The sequence below is a fragment of the Nomascus leucogenys genome, chromosome 24 (assembly GCF_006542625.1).
Source record: "Nomascus leucogenys isolate Asia chromosome 24, Asia_NLE_v1, whole genome shotgun sequence".
Lineage (NCBI taxonomy): Eukaryota > Metazoa > Chordata > Mammalia > Primates > Hylobatidae > Nomascus > Nomascus leucogenys.
This window is the reverse complement of record NC_044404.1, coordinates 12,064,183-12,083,991: the sequence shown is the minus strand read 5'-3', so window position 1 is coordinate 12,083,991 and position 19,809 is coordinate 12,064,183. Positions and strand designations below refer to the sequence as shown.

Below are 19,809 nucleotides of genomic sequence, written 5' to 3'. Positions count from 1 at the left end.
AGGAGATGGAGGTTGCAGTGAGCCAAGATCATGCCACTGCACTCCAGCCTGGGCAACAGAGTGAGACTCCATCTCAAAAAAAAAAAAAAAAAAAAAAAAAAAATTAGCCAGGGGTGGTGGTGCATTCCTGTAATCGCAGCTACTCGGGAGGCTGAGCCAGGAGAATTGCTTGAACCCTGGAGGCAGAGGCTGCAGTGAGCCAAGATCACACCACTGCACTCCAGCCTGGGCAATAGAGTGAGACTCCATCTCAAAAAAGAAAAAAAAAAAGAGAAAAAAAAAGTGTGTAAGTGAATGCACAAAAACTTCGAGGAAATATTCGTCCAGCATTGGCAAATTATTATCCAGTTGAACAAATAAGTCGCTCGTAGCCTTGACAAACTAGTGAAGTTCTGACATATCTCTTTTGACTGTTTCACTTTCCTCTTACTCCTAACATAAAATATCAACCAACATTCATGTCTGAACTATGCTCATTGATCAATTGGGACCATAGGGAAGCTACACAACATCAAAGAAAGCATACTGTGAGAACTGGCTATATGGAGTTTACAACAGAGTCCTGTACTGTATATTTTAGTATTTGTAAACTGTATGCTACACATCATTTACATCAGTGAAATTATAATATACATGCAACATATATGCACACAGGACTGACTACATAATTTGTGGTACCCAGTGCAAACTAAAGAGGTGGAGCTGGGGATGGTAATGTGTGCCTGTAGTCCCAGCTACTCAGGAGGCTGAGGTGGGAGGATCTCTTTTTTTGTTGTTTTTTTGAGATGGAGTCTTGCTCTGTTGCCCAGGCTGGAGTGCAGTGACACGATCTTGGCTCACTGCAAGCTCTGCCTCCAGGGTTCACGCCATTCTCCTGCCTCAGCCTCCCAAGTAGCTGGGACTACAGGTGCCCACCACCACGCCCGGCTAATTATTTTGTATTTTTATTAGAGACGAGGTTTTACCCTGTCAGCCAAGATGGTCTCTATCTCCTGACCTCGTGATCCGCCCGCCTCAGCCTCCCAAAGTACTGGGATTACAGGTGTGAGCCACCGCACCGGGCGGGAGGATCTCTTGAGCTCAGGTTAGAGACCAGCCTGGGCAACATAGTGAGATCTCCGCTCTAAAAAATTAAAAAGACCAGACGTAGTGGCTCACACCTGTAATCCCAACACTTTGGGAGGGCAAGGCAGGTGGATCGCTTGAGCCCAGGAGCTCAAGACCAGCCTGGACAACATGGTGAAAATCGAAGAATTAGCCAGGCGTGGGCCAGGTGCAGTGGTTCATGCCTGTAATCCCAGCACTTTGGAAGGCCAAGGCAGGCAGATCACGGGGTCAGGACATAAGACCATTCTGGCTAACATGGTGAAACACCATGTCTACTAAAAATACAAAAAAATTAGCCAGGCGTGGTGGCAGGCACCTGTAGTCCCAGCTACTTGGGAGGCTGAGGCAAGAGAATGGCATGAACCCGGGAGGTGGAGCTTGCAGTGAGCCGAGATCGTGCCACTGCACTCCAGCCTGGGTGACAGAGCGAGACTCCATCTCAAAAAAAAAAAAAAAAAAAGAAAAAGGAAAAGAATTAGCCAGATGTGGCAGTGTGCACCCGTGGTCCCAGCTACTTGGGAGGCTGAGGCGGAAGAATCACCTGAGCCTGGGAAGTTGAGGCTGCAGTGAGTCATGATTGTGCCACTGTACTCCAGCCTGGGTAATAGAGTGAGACCCTATCTCAAAAAAATAAAATAAAATAAAATAAAATAAAATAAATAAATAAGTGGGGCCAGGCCAGGCACGGTGGCTCACGCCTGTAATTCCAGCACTTTGGGAGGCCAAGGCGGGCAGATGACCTGAGGTCGGGAGCTCGAGACCAGCCTGACCAACATGGAGAAACCCCGTCTCTACTAAAAATACAAAATTAGCCGGGTATGGTGGCGCATGCCTCTAATCCTAGCTACTCAGGAGGCTGAGGCAGGAGAATCGCTTGAACCTGGGAGGTGGAGGTTGCGGTGAGCCGAGATTGTGCCATTGCACTCCAGCCTGGACAATAAGAGCAAAACTCCATCTCAAAAAAAATAATTAATTTTAAAAATTAAAAAAAAAAGTGGGCCCTCTTGTTCAAAATCATTAACAATTGCAAAACAGAGCATGACGCAGCTGTGAAGCTAGCTCTGTACATATCTGCTTCCACTTACCCCCAATCTGGTTGTTAAACATTACAACTTCACCACTCAACACAAAGCTTTCTATGCTGGCCAAACCCATGAGTCATATAATGTCAAATGAGACAATATATCAGCAGATATATTAAAATCCTGGCTCTATCACTTACCAATTCCATGTCCCAATATCTCTGTTCTTTGGCTTACTTACATATAACGTGGGAACAATATAACCTGCCTCATAGAAACGCTCAGGAATAACAGTAAACAGCATTTATTGACTTTTCGCATGAGCCATATACTTTGTTTGTTTGCTTTTGAGACGGAGTCTTGCTCTGTCGCCCAGGCTGGAGTGCAGTGGCACGATCTCCGCTCACTGCAACCTCCACCTCCCAGGTTCAAGTGATTCTCCGCCTCAGCCTCCTGAGTAACTGGGACTACAGGCACCTGCCACCATGCTCAGCTAATTTTTATATTTTTAGTAGAGATAGGGTTTTACCAAGCTGGTCTCGAACTCCTGACCTCAGGTGATCCACCTGCCTTGGCCTCCCAAAGTGCTGGGATTACAGGCGTGAGCCACCATGCCCAGCCAAGTACCTCTTTTAGGTACTTTACATGTGGTATTAGCGTTTAACCCCCACAATACTGCCTACCAACGAAGGGACTATAATCCTTCCAGTTTTACACATAAGGAAATAGGTACTAAGTGTTGCAGCCAAATTTCAGATTCAGTTAGTTTGATTTGACTCCAAGCTGCTTTTAACAAGTACTCTATAATGTCCACCAAAATCCCTGATACACTGTAAGTGCTCAATAAATATTAGCTATTATTTTAGTGTAATGCATAAGAAAGTTCTTTGTAGTGGGAGTTGAACAATGAGAACACATGGACACGGGGAGGGGAACATCACACACCGGGGCCTGTTGGGGGCTGGGGGGCTGGGGGAGGGATAGCGTTAGGAGAAATACCTAATGTAAATGACAAGTTGCTGGGTGCAGCAAACCAACATGGCACATATATACCTATGTAACAAATCTGCACGTTGTGCACATGTACCCTAGAACTTAAAGTATAATAATAAAATAAAAAGACTTGCAAAAAACAATAAGAAAAGAAAGTTCTTTGTAAACAGAAAAGAAACCGACAAACGCACTTATTACTGTTGCTATAAAATCATCTTTGATTATTAATTAGAAAACAGGGCTTTTTCGTATCTCAGGGTGGCAAAAGTCTCCTATATGGCTGATGGGAGTAAAAATTGGTACCTCCCTTATAGAGATCAACTTGACAAGATTCATCAAAACTGTCTAACCCTGTAATCCCATTTATGGGAATTTATCTTGATATAGCTGTCAGGGAAGAAAATGATATACGTACAAAGGCATTCACTGCAGCATTTGTAATAGCACAAATTTAGACATAACACAAATGTCTATTCACAGAGGACTGGAAAATGAACTATGGCATAGCCATGTGATGGAATACTATGCAGCTGTAGCAACAACAAAAGGACAAGAAACTCTCTGTGTACCAAGATGGAAATGAAACTGTCCCAACCAACTTTATAAAATTAATCAGAGGCTGGGTGCGGTGGCTCACGCCTGTAATCCCAGCACTTTGGGAGGCCAAGGCAGGCTGATCACTTGAGGTCAGGAGTTCGAGACCAGCCTGGCCAACATTGTGAAACCCCGTCTCTACTAAAAATACAAAAATTAGGCCAGACACGGTGGCTCACACTTGTAATCCTAGCACTTTGGGAGGCTGAGGCAGGCAGATTACCTGAGGTTGGGAGTTCAAGACCAGCCTGGCCAACATGGTGAAACCCTGTCTTTACTAAAAATACAAAAAATTAGCCGGGTACAGTGGCATACACCTATAATCCCAGCTACTCTGCACAGGTGCACACCTGTAATCCCAGCTACTCTGGAGGCTGAGGCAGGAGAATTGCTTGAACCCAGGAGGCGGGGGTTGCAGTGAGCTATGATCACGCCACTGCACACTCTAGCCTGGGCTGCAGAGCGAGACTTGGTCTCAAAAAAAAAAAAAAAGGACAAAAATTAGCTGGCGTGGTGGCGCACACCTGTAATCCCAGCCACTCGGGAGGCTGAGGCAGGAGAATTGCTTGAATCCGGGAGGTGGAGGTTGCGGTGAACTGAGATCACACCACTGCATTCCAGCCTGGGTGACAGAGAGAGACTCCGTCTCAAAATAAAATAAAATAAAAAATAAAATAGAAGAATAGAATAGAATAGAATAGAATAGAATAGAATAGAATAAGGGAAGAAGGGAGGGAGAGGAATGAAAATAAACAAAGCTTGCAGCACATTCAGCATTCATCATGAGGTCACATTGAACTCTGAGCCACTTCCTCATAGTTGTTTGCTGCCTACTGTCCCAGAATCATGCGGACCCTGTCATCATACAACTTAAGCTTGCGAAAGATTGTTTTCCACCTGAGGTATTCTTCCAGGTCCTGCATATCAGTGAAACTACTAATGACAGCCATTGCGAAAGATCCCACAGGGAGCTAACTCACCAAAGAATGCAGTTTCCAGCCGGGCGCGGTGGCTCACGCTTGTAATCCCAGCACTGTGGGAGGCCGAGGCGGGTGGATCATGAGGTCAGGAGATCGAGACCACGGTGAAACCCCGTCTCTACTAAAAATACAAAAAAATTAGCCGGGCGCGGTGGCGGGCACCTGTAGTCCCAGCTACTCGGAGAGGCTGAGGCAGGAGAATGGCGTGAACCCAGGAGGCGGAGCTTGCAGTGAGCCGAGATTGCGTCACTGCACTCCAGCCTGGGCGACAGAGCGAGACTCCATCTCAAAAAAAAAAAAAAAAAAAAAAAAAAAAGAATGCAGTTTCCACATCCTGATGATTTCATCCCCTTTACCCCGACCAATAAACGATACCAAATTTCCAGTCTCTCCCCGTCTCCAATCCCCAGCTCAGGCCAGGTGCGTTGGCTCACTCCTATAATCCCAGCACTTTGGGAGGCCGAGGTGGGAGGATCAAGAGGTCAGGACTTTGAGACTAGCCTGACCAATGCAGTGAAACCATGTCTCTACTAAAAATACAAAAATTAGCCGTGTGTGGTGGCACACACCTGTAATCCCAGCTACTCAAAAGGCTGAGGCACAAGAATTGCTTGAACCTGGGAGGTAGAGGTGGAAGTGAGCTGAGATCCTGCCACTGCAATCTAGCCTGGGCAACAGAGCAAGACTCTGTCTCAAGAAAAAAAAAAAAAAAAAAACCCAGCTCAGAATTCCTTGGGGAGATGGATTTGAAGGTCTCCTCCTGTTACAGTAGGTAGCTAGTCAGACATGAGCAGAGCAGGAGAGGCCCCCACCCCCTAACCCCAGGAATGTCAAGCAACCAATAGGTGATGGTCAGGCAGTTGTTAAGCTAGCTCACTAAAATAATAATTGATTGCATCTGGTGCCAGGGAAAGGCAGTCTCCCAAAAGATAGAAACACCTGAAACTGGTGATTAGCAGCTTCCCATAAGATCTCAGGAGCTGGGCGAGTAGGCTCAAGCATGGGCACTAAGAGGCAAAATGGCAGATGATCTTCCTCTAGGAACACTGGACTGGTAAGGGAAACACACCTTGAGTGAGCATGCCCACAACTCCAGTAAACACACTGCACATGCGCCCCCACCCAAGTGCTGACAGGCCACCATGCATGTGGACAGCCCACCCCAAGAGAAGAATCAAGGGAGAAGGGATGCAAGACCCTGGAAGTATGCCAACCCAAAGTCAAGGTCAAACAACGCACTTCATCTCTCAGGTCAACTGCTTGGTCCTCTTCCAAGTGTCCTTTACTTCCTTTCATTTGTGCTCTAAAGCTCTTTAATAAACTTTCACTCCTGTTCTAAAACTTGCCTCAGTCTCTCACTCTGCCTTATGCCCCTCGGTTGAATTCTTTCTTCTGAGGAGGCAAGAACTGAGCTTGCTGCAGACCATTGCAAATTCAGCGCTGGTAACACTCCCATCTCCTCACTTGGCTGCTCTGCGATCATTAAACTCTTTCTCTGTTGCAGACTCTGCTGTCTCATTGCATTGGTCTGTTGCTGTGCAGCAGGCATATAAACCTGTTGGAACTATAAGAGAAAGATATACAAGATACACTAAAATTTAAAAAATGCAAAATAGTGCATATAGTATAACAAAAGGGGAAAATAAGAATATATGTATGGGCTGGGCGTGGTGGCTCATGCCTGTAATCCCAGCATTTTGGGAGGCTGAGGTGAGTGGATCAACTGAGGTCAGGAGTTTGAGACCAGCTTGCCCAATGTGGTGAAACCTCGTCTCTACTAAAAATAAAAAAATTAGCCAGGCATGATGGCGCAGGCATGTAATCCCAGCTACTGGGGAAGCTGAGGCAGGAGAATCACTTTAACCTGGGAGGCAGAGGTTGCAGTGAGCCAAGATCATGCCATTGCACTCCAGCCTGGGTGACAGAGTGAGACTCTGTCTCAAAAAAAAAAAAAAAAAAGGGAATATACATACATATATATTTGCTTGTTTTTGCAGACAGAAAATCTAGGGATGCATAAGAAAATGAGAAAATACATAGTCAAGGGGCAAGGGTGGAGCAAGACTTTTCATGATAAATGTAACTTGTTTATTTTGAGATGTGAATAGTGACTATATTGCATATTAGAAATTTTTAATGATAAAAATATAGATGCTGGGCCAGGCGCAATGGCTCACGCCTGTAATTCCAGCACTTTGGGAGGCTGAGGCAGGCAGATCACCTGAGGTCAGGAGTTCAAGACCAGCCTGGCCAACATGGCGAAACCATGTCTCTACTAAAAATACAAAAATTAGCTGGGTGTGGTGGCAAGTGCCTGTAATCCCAGCTACTCAGGAGGCTGAGGCACGAGAATCACTTGAACACAGCAGGCGGTGGTTGTAGTGAGCCGAAATTGTGCCACTGCACTCCAGCCTGGGTAACAGAACGAGACTCCATCTAAAAAAAAAAAAAAAAAAAAAAAAAAAAATGTTGAACATCAGTGAAAATGTAAAATTTAGAGGAATGGTTATCTCACAGGAGCAATGAAAAGAGGCTAAATCTAAAGTAGCCATTATTACTTGAGAGGCTGAGGCAAGAGAATCACTTAAACCTGGGAGGCAGAGGTTGCAGTAAGGTGAGATGGCTCCCCTGCACTCCAGCCTGGGTGACAGAGTAAGATTCTGTCTTAAAAAAAAAAAAAAAAAGGAGCAATTTTATATATATATATATATATTTTTTTTTTGGAGACAGGGTCTCACTCTGCCAACTCAGGATGGAATGCAGTGGTGCAGTGGTGAGATCACAGCTCACTGCAGCCTTGACCTCCTGGGCTCAAGTGATCCTCCCACCTCAACCTCTTAAGTAGCTGGGACCACAGGTGCATGCCACCACACCAACTAATTTTTTGCATTTTTTGTAGAGATGAGGTTTCACCATGTTGCCCAGGTTGGTCTCAAACTCCTGGGCTCAAACAATCCACCTGCCTCAGCCTCCAAAGTGTTGGGCCACTGTACCTGGCCAATATCATAGATATTAACAACAGCAACAAAAAAAAACTGCCAAACAACACATTTTGTTAGCCACGGAATATTACCAACCATCTTTATTTATGTATTTATTTATTTGAGATGGAGTCTCACTATGTTGCCCAGGCTGATCTCAAATGCCTGGGCTCATGCAATCTTCCTGCTTTGGCCTCTCAAAGTGCTGGGGTTACAGGTGTGAGCCGCTGCACCCAGCCCAACCATCTTTAATTTGGCAGTTTAGGCCTTCTGAAAACTCATTTCTTCTACCTTCACTTGTTTTTATTACATAAGTAATTGATAATGTATAAAGAAAAAAAGTGTGTCTTTCCCAAATTGCATCTTAATTGTGCACATTTCCCCCATGTAAACGTAGACATATAAGAAATGCATAAATATTTTTGTAAATGGTTATATTATATTGTTGCATAACTTGTAATTTTTGAACTGGTCGTGAACATTTTCCTTCTTAGCAAATATTCATCTAATTACCACTATTTATTGTTATTATTATTATTATTTGAGACAGAATCTTTCTCTGCTGCCCAGGCTGCAGTGCAGTGGAGATCACAGATGACTGATGACTACAACCTTGAAGTCATAGACTCAAGTGATTCTCCTGCCTCAGCCTTCCAAGTAGCTGGGACTACAGGCATGTGCTACCACGCACAGCTAATTTTTAAATTTCTTTTGTAGAGACGAGGGTCTCACTATGTTGCTCAGGCTGGTCTGGAACTCCTGGCCTCAAGCAATCCTGCCTCGGCCTCCCAAAGTGCTGGGATTACAGGGATGAGCCACCATGCTAGGCTCTAAATTATAATTATTAATGGCTACATATTTTTCTTATTATGAATGCATCTTTTTTTTTTTTTTTTTTGAGATGGAGTCTCGCACTGTCACCCGGGCTAGAGTGCAGTGGTGCAATCTCGGCTCACTGCAACCTCTGCCTGCTGGCTTCAAGCAATTCTCCTATCTCAGCCTCCTGAGTAGCTGGGATTACAGGCGCCTGCCACCACGCCTAGCTATTTTTTTTTTTTTTTTTTGTATTTTTAGTAAAGACGGGGTTTCACTATGTTGGTCAAGCTGGTCTCAAACTCCTGACCTCGTGATCCGCCCGCCTCGGCCTCCCAAAGTGCTGGGATTACAGGTGTGAGCTACCACGCCCGGCCGAATGCATCATATTTTATTGGACTCCTACTTTGAAATATTTAGGAATTTTCAGTGTTTACTATGACAAATAGCACTGTGATTTAAAAAAATGTAGTCAAATCTACTTTTGCTATTGATTTTTTTTTTTAATTTGTAGAGACATTGTCTCGCTATGTTGCCCAGGCTGGTCTGGAACTCCTGACCTCAAGTGATCCTCCTGCCTCGGCCTCCCAAAGTGCTGGGATTACAGGCGTGGGCCACTGTGACCAGCAGCTATTTATTTTTCTTTGGTATGTGTGTGTGCGTGTATGTATGTATTGAGACGGAGCTTGCTCTGTCGCCCATGTTGGAGTGCAGTGGCACAATCTCGGCGCATGCAACCTTCGCCTCCCGGGTTCAGGCGATACTCGTGCCTCAGCCTCCCGAGTACCTGGGATTACAGGCATGCGCCACCATGCCCAGCTAATTTTTATATTTTTAGTAGAGACGGGGGGTGCGGGTGGGGGAATTTCACCAAGTTGGCCAGGCTGGTCTCGACTCCTGACCTAAGGTGATCCGCCTGCCTTGGTCTTCCCAAAGTGCTGGAATTATGGGCATGAGCCACCGCGCCGGGCCAGCTATTGATTTTTTGAAAGGATTTAAAAAAAAATAATGTTGCTTTGAAAATTTTTATTTATGAGTAGCTCTTTTGGTTAAAACTTGGCTATGGTTTCTCTGGAGTGATCCTGAGTTGGATAATTTTGGGAAAGTGAGAAAATCTAATTAAAAACATTTTCAAATGCTTATTAATTGTAACAAAAGAGAAATCACAGGATCCATAAAGAGCGCTAGCCCGAAACGTCTTTTGATGCAGTAATTCCTGGGCGCCGGCATCGCTCACATTCTCCTCTCAGAATTACACCGGGAGGGGTCGCGAACCCCGCTGGCCGCTCTCTGTGCGATCCGGAGGTACCCAGACAGCGGACTCCTTGAGTTCACAGCCCGGATGCAGAAGGGAATCCTAGCAGCGCCGCACCGGATGTATGAGTGGAAGTGACTGAGGTCAACTCACGACCGATTGGTTCTCCCGAGTGGACCCAAGCCTGTTTTCACCTGCCACTGGCCGCGTGGTTTGTCTATTTGAACAGTCCCCGCCCCCTGGAGAAGCCGGGTCCTGAAGCTTCACTTCTTCTTCATTACTATTGGCTTGTTTTTCAGTCCATCTTCTTCCTATACCTGTCGATTGGTCCTCAGGGCTGGGAACCCTCCTTCCCTCGCTCCCGGCTTAGAGGACAGCGGGGAAGGCGGGCGGTGGGGCAGGGGGCCTGAAGCGGCGGTACCGGTGCTGGCGGCGGCAGCTGAGGCCTTGGCCGAAGCCGCGCGGTGAGTCCAGGGCCTGGCATGACCCCTCTAAGGCGGCGTAATGTCCAGACCCACGGCCAGGCTGCCTGTGGGGGGGCCAGGGGAAGTCGCCCGTCTGGGACGTGGGGTCCCCACATTGCCGGCCCCACTACCTGGGCACCATCTGAGGCCTTGACTCCCACCCCTCGAGGCAACGCCCACCTCCCCGGGACCCCCAAGAGACCCCTGGACCCTTCGGCCCGCGGTACGTCCGCCCGAAGGCCGGCCCATCAGCTCTGGTACTGCCCTTTGGGTCTTTTGCCCGTCACAGCCACCCTTTCTTCTGAGCCACATACAAAAATTGTGTATCTCTGCCCCAGGGAACACCAGCGTCCGTGTCAGCCCCTTGTCCTCCACTGTGGACACGTCTCAGAGACCCAGTCCCCGAAACTGAGCTCGGTTACATCGTTGGGGTACATCCTCTCTCCCTCTCCCCCAGCCCCATCCCTGTTTCCCCCATCCAATTTTAACTTCCTTAAGCCCTATAAACACCCTTAGGATATTTGACTTCAGATATCCTAAGTTTAATTGAATTCAGTCTGGAGCAGATGGCCTGTGGGCCTCAGATCATATAAAGATACACTGGTTCTTTCCTGAGAATAGAAATCCCTTGCCAGCCTCCTTCCCCCCTTTTGTACGCACACACATTCACACAAACTGGAGTAGTTTTCTTGGTAGGGATTCCTAAGTTTCTTCTCCCCTAAAGGATGACATTTCTTTCTGCAGTCTTCTTATTGGCAGTGGAGTATTTGAAAGCTTTTCAAAACCAATTATTCCCTGATTTTTCCTCTGTGCCTTACAAATTCGCCATTCTCCTGCCTCAGCCTCCAGAGTAGCTGGGACTATAGGCTCCCACTACCATACGGCTAATTTTTTTTTTTTTTTTTTTTTTTTTGGTATTTTTAGTAGAGGCGGGGTTTCACTGTGTTGGCCAGGATGGTCTCGATTTCCTGACCTTGTGATCCGCCCACCTCGCCCTCCCAAAGTGCTGGGATTACAGGCGTGAGCCACCGCGCCTGGAACTAATTGGTTTCTTTTAGCTTACATTTGAAGTGCTAGTTCCCTGTAGAACTGCATTGTTCAGTACAAGAACCACCAGCCACATGTGGCTGTAGAGCACTTGAAATGTGACTAGTCCAGGCCAGGCATGGTGGCTCACACCTGTAATCCCAGCACTTTGGGAGGCCAAGGCGGGCGGATCACCTGAGGTCAGGAATTTGAGACCAGCCTGGCCAACATAATGAAACTCCATCTCTACTAAAAATACACAAAAATTAGCCAGGCATGGTGCTGCACATCTGTAGTCCCAGCTACTCAGGAAGCTGAGGCAGGAGAATCATTTGAACCCGGGAGGTGGAGGTTGCAGTAAGCCGAGATCATGCCACTGCACTCCAGCCTGGGTGACAGAGCGAGACTGTCTCAAAAAAAAAAAAAAAAAAGTGACTAGTCCAAATTTACATTGTTGTAAGTGTAAAATGCACGTTAGATTTTGAAGACTCGCTAAAAAAAAAGAATGGACACTATATCAATTTTTTAAATATTGATAATATGTTGAAATGATATTTTGGATATATTGGTTTGAGTAATTAATTTCACCTGTTTCTTTTTACCTTTTAAAATATGGCTATGAGCAGGTTTAAAATTACATATGTGGATCATTGTATGTCCTCTTTTTTTTTTTTTTTTTTTAATTGAGATGGAGTTTTGCTCTTGTTGCCCAGGCTGCAGTGTAATGGCCCAGTCTCAGCTCACTGCAACCTCCACCTCCTGGGTTCAAGTGATTCTCCTGCCTCAGCCTCCCAAGTAGCTGGGATTACAGGCACGTACTGCCACGCCTGGCTAATTTTGTATTTTTAGTAGAGACGAGGTTTCACCATATTGCCCAGGCCGGTCTCAAACTCCTGACCTCAGGTGATCTGCCCTCCTTGGCCTCCCAAAGTGCTGGGGTTACAGGCGTGAGCCACTGTGCCCGGCCTATATTTCCATTAGACAGTGCTGCTGTAGAATAATAATCTCTCTTTTTAGACTGAACTTGAGGAAAGGGGCAGTCTTAGTCATTTTTAATTCTTTCCCTACCTCCCGACATTTGTTACCTGGCACTTTGCCTTGTACATAGTAGTAGTAGTAATAATAGCTAACAATTATTAAGAACTTAGTATATGCCCTGTACTGTTTTAAACACTTTTTGACATGTATTAAGTCATTTAGTTCTGACATCAACCCATGAACTAGGTACTATTATCTTCCTATTGTAGTTGAAGAAACAGACATTTTGAGTGTCTTTCTGGAGGTATATAACCTTGTTTTTGTTTTTGTTTTGAGACAGTGCAGTGGCAGGATCTCGGCTCACTGCAACCTCCACCTCCCCGGTTCAAGCACTTCTCCTGCCTCAGCCTCCCAGGTGACACGTGCCACCACACCCAGCTAATTTTTGTATTTTTAGTAGAGATGGGGTTTCACCACGTTGGCCAGGCTGGTCTCGAATTCCTGACCTCAGGTGGTCCTCCAGGCTCAGCCTCCCAAACTACTCAAGGTATATAACCCAAAGATTCAAACTCAAGTAGGCTAGGCCGATAGCCCACAATTTAACCTCCCTACTACACTGCCTCTTTTAAACATCAGTCATTGTCTAATGAATCTAGGCTTTCTAAATGTTCCTCAATAAGATCTCTCAACCTTTTTAGAATCCCCTGCCTTGACAAGGGCTAGGGGGAGATCTGTGTTGGGTGACCAGGGCCATAAGTAAATTTATCATCATACTTTCTTATCCAGAATATTAAAGGAAACTTCTCTCTAAAGAACCTCAGGGCAAGATGCTTGGAACCGGACCTGCCGCCGCCGCCACCGCTGCCACCACATCTAGCAATGTGAGCGTCCTGCAGCAGTTTGCCAGTGGCCTAAAGAGCCGGAATGAGGAGACCAGGGCCAAAGCTGCCAAGGAGCTCCAGCACTATGTCACCATGGAACTCCGAGAGGTGCTTCTGGGATCTGGGGCCAGTCATTGTGGGATGTTTGGGCTAAATGTACCATCACTGGTTTACATTTTTTTTTGGACAGCTAAGTGAGGATTTGGAAAACAGAGATTATTTTAGAAAGGCACCCAACCTCTCACATCCATAAAACATGCAGGTTCTTTTGCAGCAGTTGCACATTTTTGTAGCATTTTTCTTGTTTGTGGTCACATTTTAGGGGCCAGAATAGACTTAGCTGTTTCTTTTAACTTTTTAGTTTTTCCTTACCACATACCACACCCTCAAATGCTTTCTGTCTGATAACAGTGATTGGGATGGGTCTGGAGAGTTGAGAGCTACAGGCTTTCTAAATAGAGACCAGACTTGAGGTCAGAGACAGTATCTTGTTTCTCCTTGTATCCCTGGTACTAGAAAGAACCTAGGACAGGACATTTTCTGCCACAGAGTAGATACCCAATAAATATTTGTTAAATAATCAGATGATTGCAAGTTCAGGTGTTCTACAGTGTAATCTTATAGAAATGGGCAGTAGCTTGTCTTCTTTGGTTTGAACTATACCGCCTGCCTCTCAGGATCTAATCTTTAGATGCCAGCCCACTCCCACCACCACAGTCAGAGAATTATTAGAAATTGTTCTGATTATATCGTCTTTTGCAGATGAGTCAAGAGGAGTCTACTCGCTTCTATGACCAACTGAACCATCACATTTTTGAATTGGTTTCCAGCTCAGATGCCAATGAGAGGAAAGGTGGCATCTTGGCCATAGGTAAGGACAGAGTCTCTGGTCACAAAAACAACACATTCACCTTTGTGCCCACTGCACCCTGTGTCTGCCACTTACTGGATACTAGTTCATATTTGCTTAATGAAATTTAAGAAGCCCGTGGCTTTTAATTCTAGCAGCAGTCCTGGGCCACAGGAAAAACGTATTTTTAGATGTGGAAGTGGAGTCTCGGAACCATCGAGTGACTTTTCAGACAGTTTACCAGAGCTGAGACTAGAAGCCAGCTTTCTTTCCACTCCTTCATATTGCCTTTTGTGGGCTCTGCTTCCTCAGTAGAGCAGGGTTTCGCATAGTGGGGCTCACGAATGGAAAAGTGGAATCGGTATAGTTAATAAAAGGCAGGTCTTTTTTTTTCCAAGATGGAGTCTCACTCTGTTGCTGGGGCTGGAGTTCAGTGGTGTGATCATGGCTCGCTGCAACCTCCACCTCCTGGGTTCAAGCGATTCTCGTGCCTCAGCCTCCTGAGTAGCTGGAATTACAGGCACCTGCCACCATGCCCGGCTAATTTTTGTATTTTCAGTAGAGACAGGGTTTCACCATGTTGGCCAGGCTGGTCTCGAACTCCTGACCTCAAGTGATCTGCCCACTTCGGCCTCCCAGAGTGCTGGGATTACAGGTGTGAGCCACCACAACCGGCCAGGCAGGTCATTTTTAACTTCTAAGGACTGGTCATCAGTCCTGTGAATTATTATCCAGTCCCAGTTGTTTTCCCTTTTTTGGGGGGTAGTGGAGAAAATTATACTAGCATGAGATTATTTTGCTTTATGTAAATATTTCTGGCACAAGTATTAAATATGTGGGTTAAAATGAAAATTGTCTTTCTCCTTGCCATCTAGAAATGTACTCAAAGTAGAATGGAGGGATCACTCGCCAGCTTTTTTTTTTTTTTTTTCCCTGAGACAGAGTCTCGCTCTGTCGCCCAGGCTAGAGTGCAATGGTGTGATCTCGGCTTACTGCAACCTCTGCCTCCCAGGTTCAAGCAATTCTCCTGCCTCAGCTTCCCGAGTAGCTGGGATTACAGGTGCATGCCACCATGCCTGGCTAATTTTTTTTTTTTGTATTTTAGTAGAGATGGGGTTTCACCATGTTGCCCAGGCTGGCCTCGAACTCCTGAGCTCAGGCAATCCGCCCGCCTCGGCCTTCCAAAGTGCTAGGATTACAGACTCGAGCCACCGCACCTGGCCGGCACTCGCCAGCTTTTAGTTGAAGTCTGCGTACTTTCCTGGCCAGCATACACCCCGTCATCACCTTTTGCCTTCCTCTCTTTTCCAGCTAGCCTCATAGGAGTGGAAGGTGGGAATGCCACCCGAATTGGCAGATTTGCCAACTATCTTCGGAACCTCCTCCCCTCCAATGACCCAGTTGTCATGGAAATGGCATCCAAGGCCATTGGCCGTCTTGCCATGGCAGGGGACACTTTTACCGCTGAGTACGTGGAATTTGAGGTGAAGCGAGCCCTGGAATGGCTGGGTGCTGACCGCAATGAGGGCCGGAGACATGCAGCTGTGAGTGCCTACAGGGAGGAGCACAGCCAGGCTTGGGGAACGATGGTGTCATGGTGGGGTCTTTTGCTTCCTTCTGAGGCTCATTCCTTAAAAAAACTGGTTAGAAGAGCTAGGATTCCAGGCTGTGAGATGGGGTAGAGTCCGTCCTTAAGAGAGAATCTAGCAGTGGTGTGGTGGGTATCAGAAGCATTGGCCGCATGCTTTCCAGTCTGCTGCCCTTCAGAGGAGGCAGTACTGTGAGGAGGGGGCACGGTACCAGGAGAAGGACACACACTTGGACCCTGGCTCAAGTCTTGGCTTTGCAACTTCCTACCTAACTGTAACCTGGGGCAGCTTCTGACCTTCAGTTTCTTCCTCTGTCAAATAAAAATAATAACAGGATTAAACATTAAACAGGATTATGCATTCGGTAAATATTTACTATATACCTACTGTATTCCAGGTAGAGTTCTAGGCTATTAGTACAGTGGTAAAGAAAGCATAAAACACATCTGCACTTCCAGAGCTTATGTTCAAACATTACGAGCATTTTGTGTTTGTAAACAACCTAGGATAATGAACACTGAGCTGTTTAATCAATTTTGCTTTCCTTCCTCTGTCCCCAGAATTTCCTAGCTAGAAGAGTGAGCAAGCCTTCTCTGTTCCTAGTGTGTATGGCTCTAAGATGACAAGAGACTGTACTCCTGAGAGAACAAAACTCTGGTACCAATGAAAGTTCTTGGTTTGCTTTTTTCTCCAGGTCCTGGTTCTCCGTGAGCTGGCCATCAGTGTCCCTACCTTCTTCTTCCAGCAAGTGCAACCCTTCTTTGACAACATTTTTGTGGCCGTGTGGGACCCCAAACAGGCCATCCGTGAGGGAGCTGTAGCCGCTCTTCGTGCCTGTCTGATTCTCACCACCCAGCGTGAGCCGAAGGAGATGCAGAAGCCTCAGTGGTACAGGGTGAGGAGATGGCTCCATTCTCACCACTAGCAAAGCACATCTACGTAGAGAATCACCTGGCCTAAAGGGCAGCCACAGGCCCTTGCCATGGAGCAAGAATCACCTTTTGGTTTGGTCTCAAATGAATTTTTTTTTTTTTTTTGAGATGGAGTCTTGCTCTGTTGCCCAGGCTGGAGTGCAATGGCGCAATCTCGGCTCACCACAACCTCCACCTCTTGGGTTCAAGCGATTTTCTCCCACCTTAGCCTCCCGAATAGCTAGGACTACAGGCGTGTGCCACCACGCCCAGCTAATTTTTGTAATAGAGACAGGGTTTTGCCATGTTGGCCAGGCTGGTCTAGAATTCCTGACCTCAGGTGATCCACCTGCCTTGGCCTTCCAAAGTGCTGGGATTACAGACATGAGCTACCACGCCCGGCCTCCAGTGAATTTTTTTATGCTCAGTATGAATCAATAGTTACTTTATTGCATTTTATTAAAGCAAACATCTATTGATAGTCACACCATTATTCTAGACATTATTTTGTGTATGACTAAGAATGCAAATATGCCAATTAAACTGTGACTTGGTACCTTCTTTTTTTTTTTTTTTTTTTTTTTTTTTTTTTTTTTTTTGAGATGGAGTCTTGCTCTGTCACCAGGCTGGAGTTTAGTGGTGTGATTTTGGCTCACTGCAACCTCTGCCTCCTGGGTTCAAGTGATTCTCCTGCCTCAGCCTCCCGAGTAGCTGGGACTATAGGCATGTGCCATCACGCCCAGCTAATTTTTGTATTTTTAGTAGAGACAGGGTTTCACCATATTGGCCAGGATGGTCTTGATCTCTTGACCTCATGATCCACCCGCCTTGACCTCCCAAAGTGCTGGGATTACAGGCATGAGCCACTGTGGCCGGCCGACTTTGTACCTTCTTCTTATTAATAATTAATTATAAGACATCTCAGCTGGATGCTCACGCCTGTAATCCCAACATTTTGGGAGGCCAAGGCAGGAGGATTGCTTGAGCTCAGGAGTTTGAGACCAGCCTGGGCAGCATGTGGGACCCTGTCTCTCCAAAAAATAAAAAAATTAGCTGGGCCTGGTGTTACATGCCTGTGTTCCCAGCTATTTGGGAGGCTGAGGCGGGAGAATTGCTTGAGCCCAAGAGATCAAGGCTGCAGTGAGTCATGATCACGTCACTACACTCCAGACTTGGCAGCAGAGTGAGACTCTGTCTCAAAAAAAAGACATCTCTTCAGAGATGTTAAAATATGGAAAAATAGGTGTCTCAAAATCAGTGAGATACAAATGATACTAATTTAGAAAGTGCCAGTTCTTTCTGCTCTAGTATCATAAGGCCTGTGCTGATTACTGCTGCAGAGGGAACTTATCAGTGAGTCTTATATTAGAAAAAGAGCTCTGAACATCGGATTGGGAGACCTGGGTTCCAGTCTTGCCTTTGCTGTGTGATCTTGGACAAGTCACTTAAATTCTTTGAGCCTGTGTTTTTAGCTGTTAAATAGGGATGATGATGGTATCTTCCTCAAAGGCTTATTATGAGAATTGAAGCTGGGGCCGGGCGTGGTGGCTCACACCTGTAATCACAGCACTTTGGGAGGCTGAGGTGGGTGGATCACTTGAGGTCAGGAGGTTGAGACCAGCCTGGTTAACGTGGTGAAGCCCTGTCTCTACTGAAAATACAAAAATTAGCCAGGCGTGGTAGTGTGTGCCTGTAATCTCAGCTACTCAGGGGGCTGAGGCAGGAGAATCACTTGAACCCAGGAGGTGGAGGTTGTGGAGAGCCGAGATTGCGCCACTGCACTCCAGCCTGGGCAATAGAGCAAGACTCTGTCTCAAAAAAAAAAAAAAATTGAAGCTGAATTAAATAAAAGAGATTGATCAGTTAGTTTTGTTGATAACTGGCACAAGGCACTAAGCAGGCGTGGTAGCACCTCAGAACCCCCAGTGTAGATGGGATGGGCCTATATTCTTTCTGGGTTTGTACTCTGTCTCTAATGAAGGCACCTTGTCTCTCTACATAGCACACATTTGAAGAAGCAGAGAAGGGGTTTGATGAGACCTTGGCCAAAGAGAAGGGCATGAATCGGGATGATCGGATCCATGGAGCCTTGCTGATACTTAACGAGCTGGTCCGAATCAGCAGCATGGAGGGAGAGGTGAGAAGCCATGGCAGAGGGGAGTCCAGGTTCCCCATGTACCATTCTGTGAGTGAGGCAAGGCGAGATCCATGTCCTCATGGAGCTGACATTTTGTGGCGGGAAACATAATAAATAAGTAAATAAGATAATTTCAGATAGCAGCAAGTTCTATGAAGAAAGTCAAACCAGAATAGGATAGAGAGTGACGGGGAGGGGGCGAGTGGAGGGTCAAGGAAGGCCCTCCCTGAGGTGGTGTTATTTGAGGGGGGTCCACATGACACGAAGGAGCTACCTTGCAGCAGGCCGGGGGACTGTGTTCCAGGCTGAGGCTTTGAGGCGGAAGAGTGTGAGACATTGATGAAACAGAAGGAAGGGAAGTATGGCTGGTGTACCGGGAGCAAGGAAGAGGGAAGGAGGGGCCCAATTAATAGGCCCATGGTTCACAGTAAACACGAGCTTTCGCAGGGGTAAACATTGGAAGTGTGCACACAGGCGAATAATGTGATGTCATGCGTTTCTAACAATCACTGACTGCTTATAGGAAAAATGTAGGAAAAGGCAGGAATGAAAGCAGGGAGACCAATTAGGAGATGTGTTGGCTTGAGAAGGTAGATTTAAAAGTGCATGGATTTTATTAGGGAAACAGCCTGGGAGAAGGGTCGGACCACAATGCACATCTGACCCTGAGTAAGCAAGAGGGTAAAATACAGATAGAAGTGTTCTAGCCTACTCTGCAGGGCCACCGCGGGGTCTTCAAGCCAAAGTTGGCTGTCGGAGAGTTCTGTGTCTCCCAAGAGCAGGATAGCCTTAGCAGCCCTACTGTGTTCTGTCATTGGCTGGGAGCAATGGGTGACGTTGGCACAAACTTAGTGATGGGTTTCAGAGCAGCAGCTGGGGCCCTTGGTTATGTGCCTTGTAGTTGGAGGTTGCATTCTCACAGCTGCCAGACGAAGCTATTACAGTAGTCTGGGTGAGTGACAGTGGTGGCTTTGACTAGGAGTGCTGGCACAGATACTGAGAAGTAGTTGATTCAGGATATACTTGGGAGGTAAAGCTTCATCTGTGAGACTGGCTGTGGAAAATGAGCTGTGAAATTTTACCCCGGGGATTCCTGCTTATAATAGACACAGTGCTTGTTAGATAATAGCCATGCCCAGATGTGGGAGCAGCGCATGCAGCAGTGTGCAGAAGCAGGAGTCTGGCTTCAGATCCCCACCACTCTGTTGACTGTGTGACTCAGGCAAGT

At 46.5% G+C, this 19,809-nt stretch overlaps 1 protein-coding gene across 3 annotated transcripts in view; it reads left to right on the top strand.

The window, feature by feature from the left end:
• Positions 1-10,091: 10,091 nt before the first annotated feature.
• MTOR (mechanistic target of rapamycin kinase) overlaps positions 10,092-19,809 on the top strand; it is a 156,122-nt gene continuing 146,404 nt past the window's right edge. Inside the window, exons 1-6 of one of the 3 annotated variants that reach the window (XM_030805771.1) lie at positions 10,092-10,209; positions 13,000-13,202; positions 13,857-13,965; positions 15,256-15,488; positions 16,228-16,428; positions 18,447-18,581. In XM_030805771.1, coding sequence (XP_030661631.1) covers positions 13,041-13,202; positions 13,857-13,965; positions 15,256-15,488; positions 16,228-16,428; positions 18,447-18,581 — 840 coding nt within the window. In that variant the 5' untranslated portion in view covers positions 10,092-10,209; positions 13,000-13,040. The remainder of the gene's footprint in view (positions 10,210-12,999; positions 13,203-13,856; positions 13,966-15,255; positions 15,489-16,227; positions 16,429-18,446; positions 18,582-19,809) is intronic. The other 2 variants (XR_004028485.1, XM_030805770.1) reach the window with 2 other exon arrangements.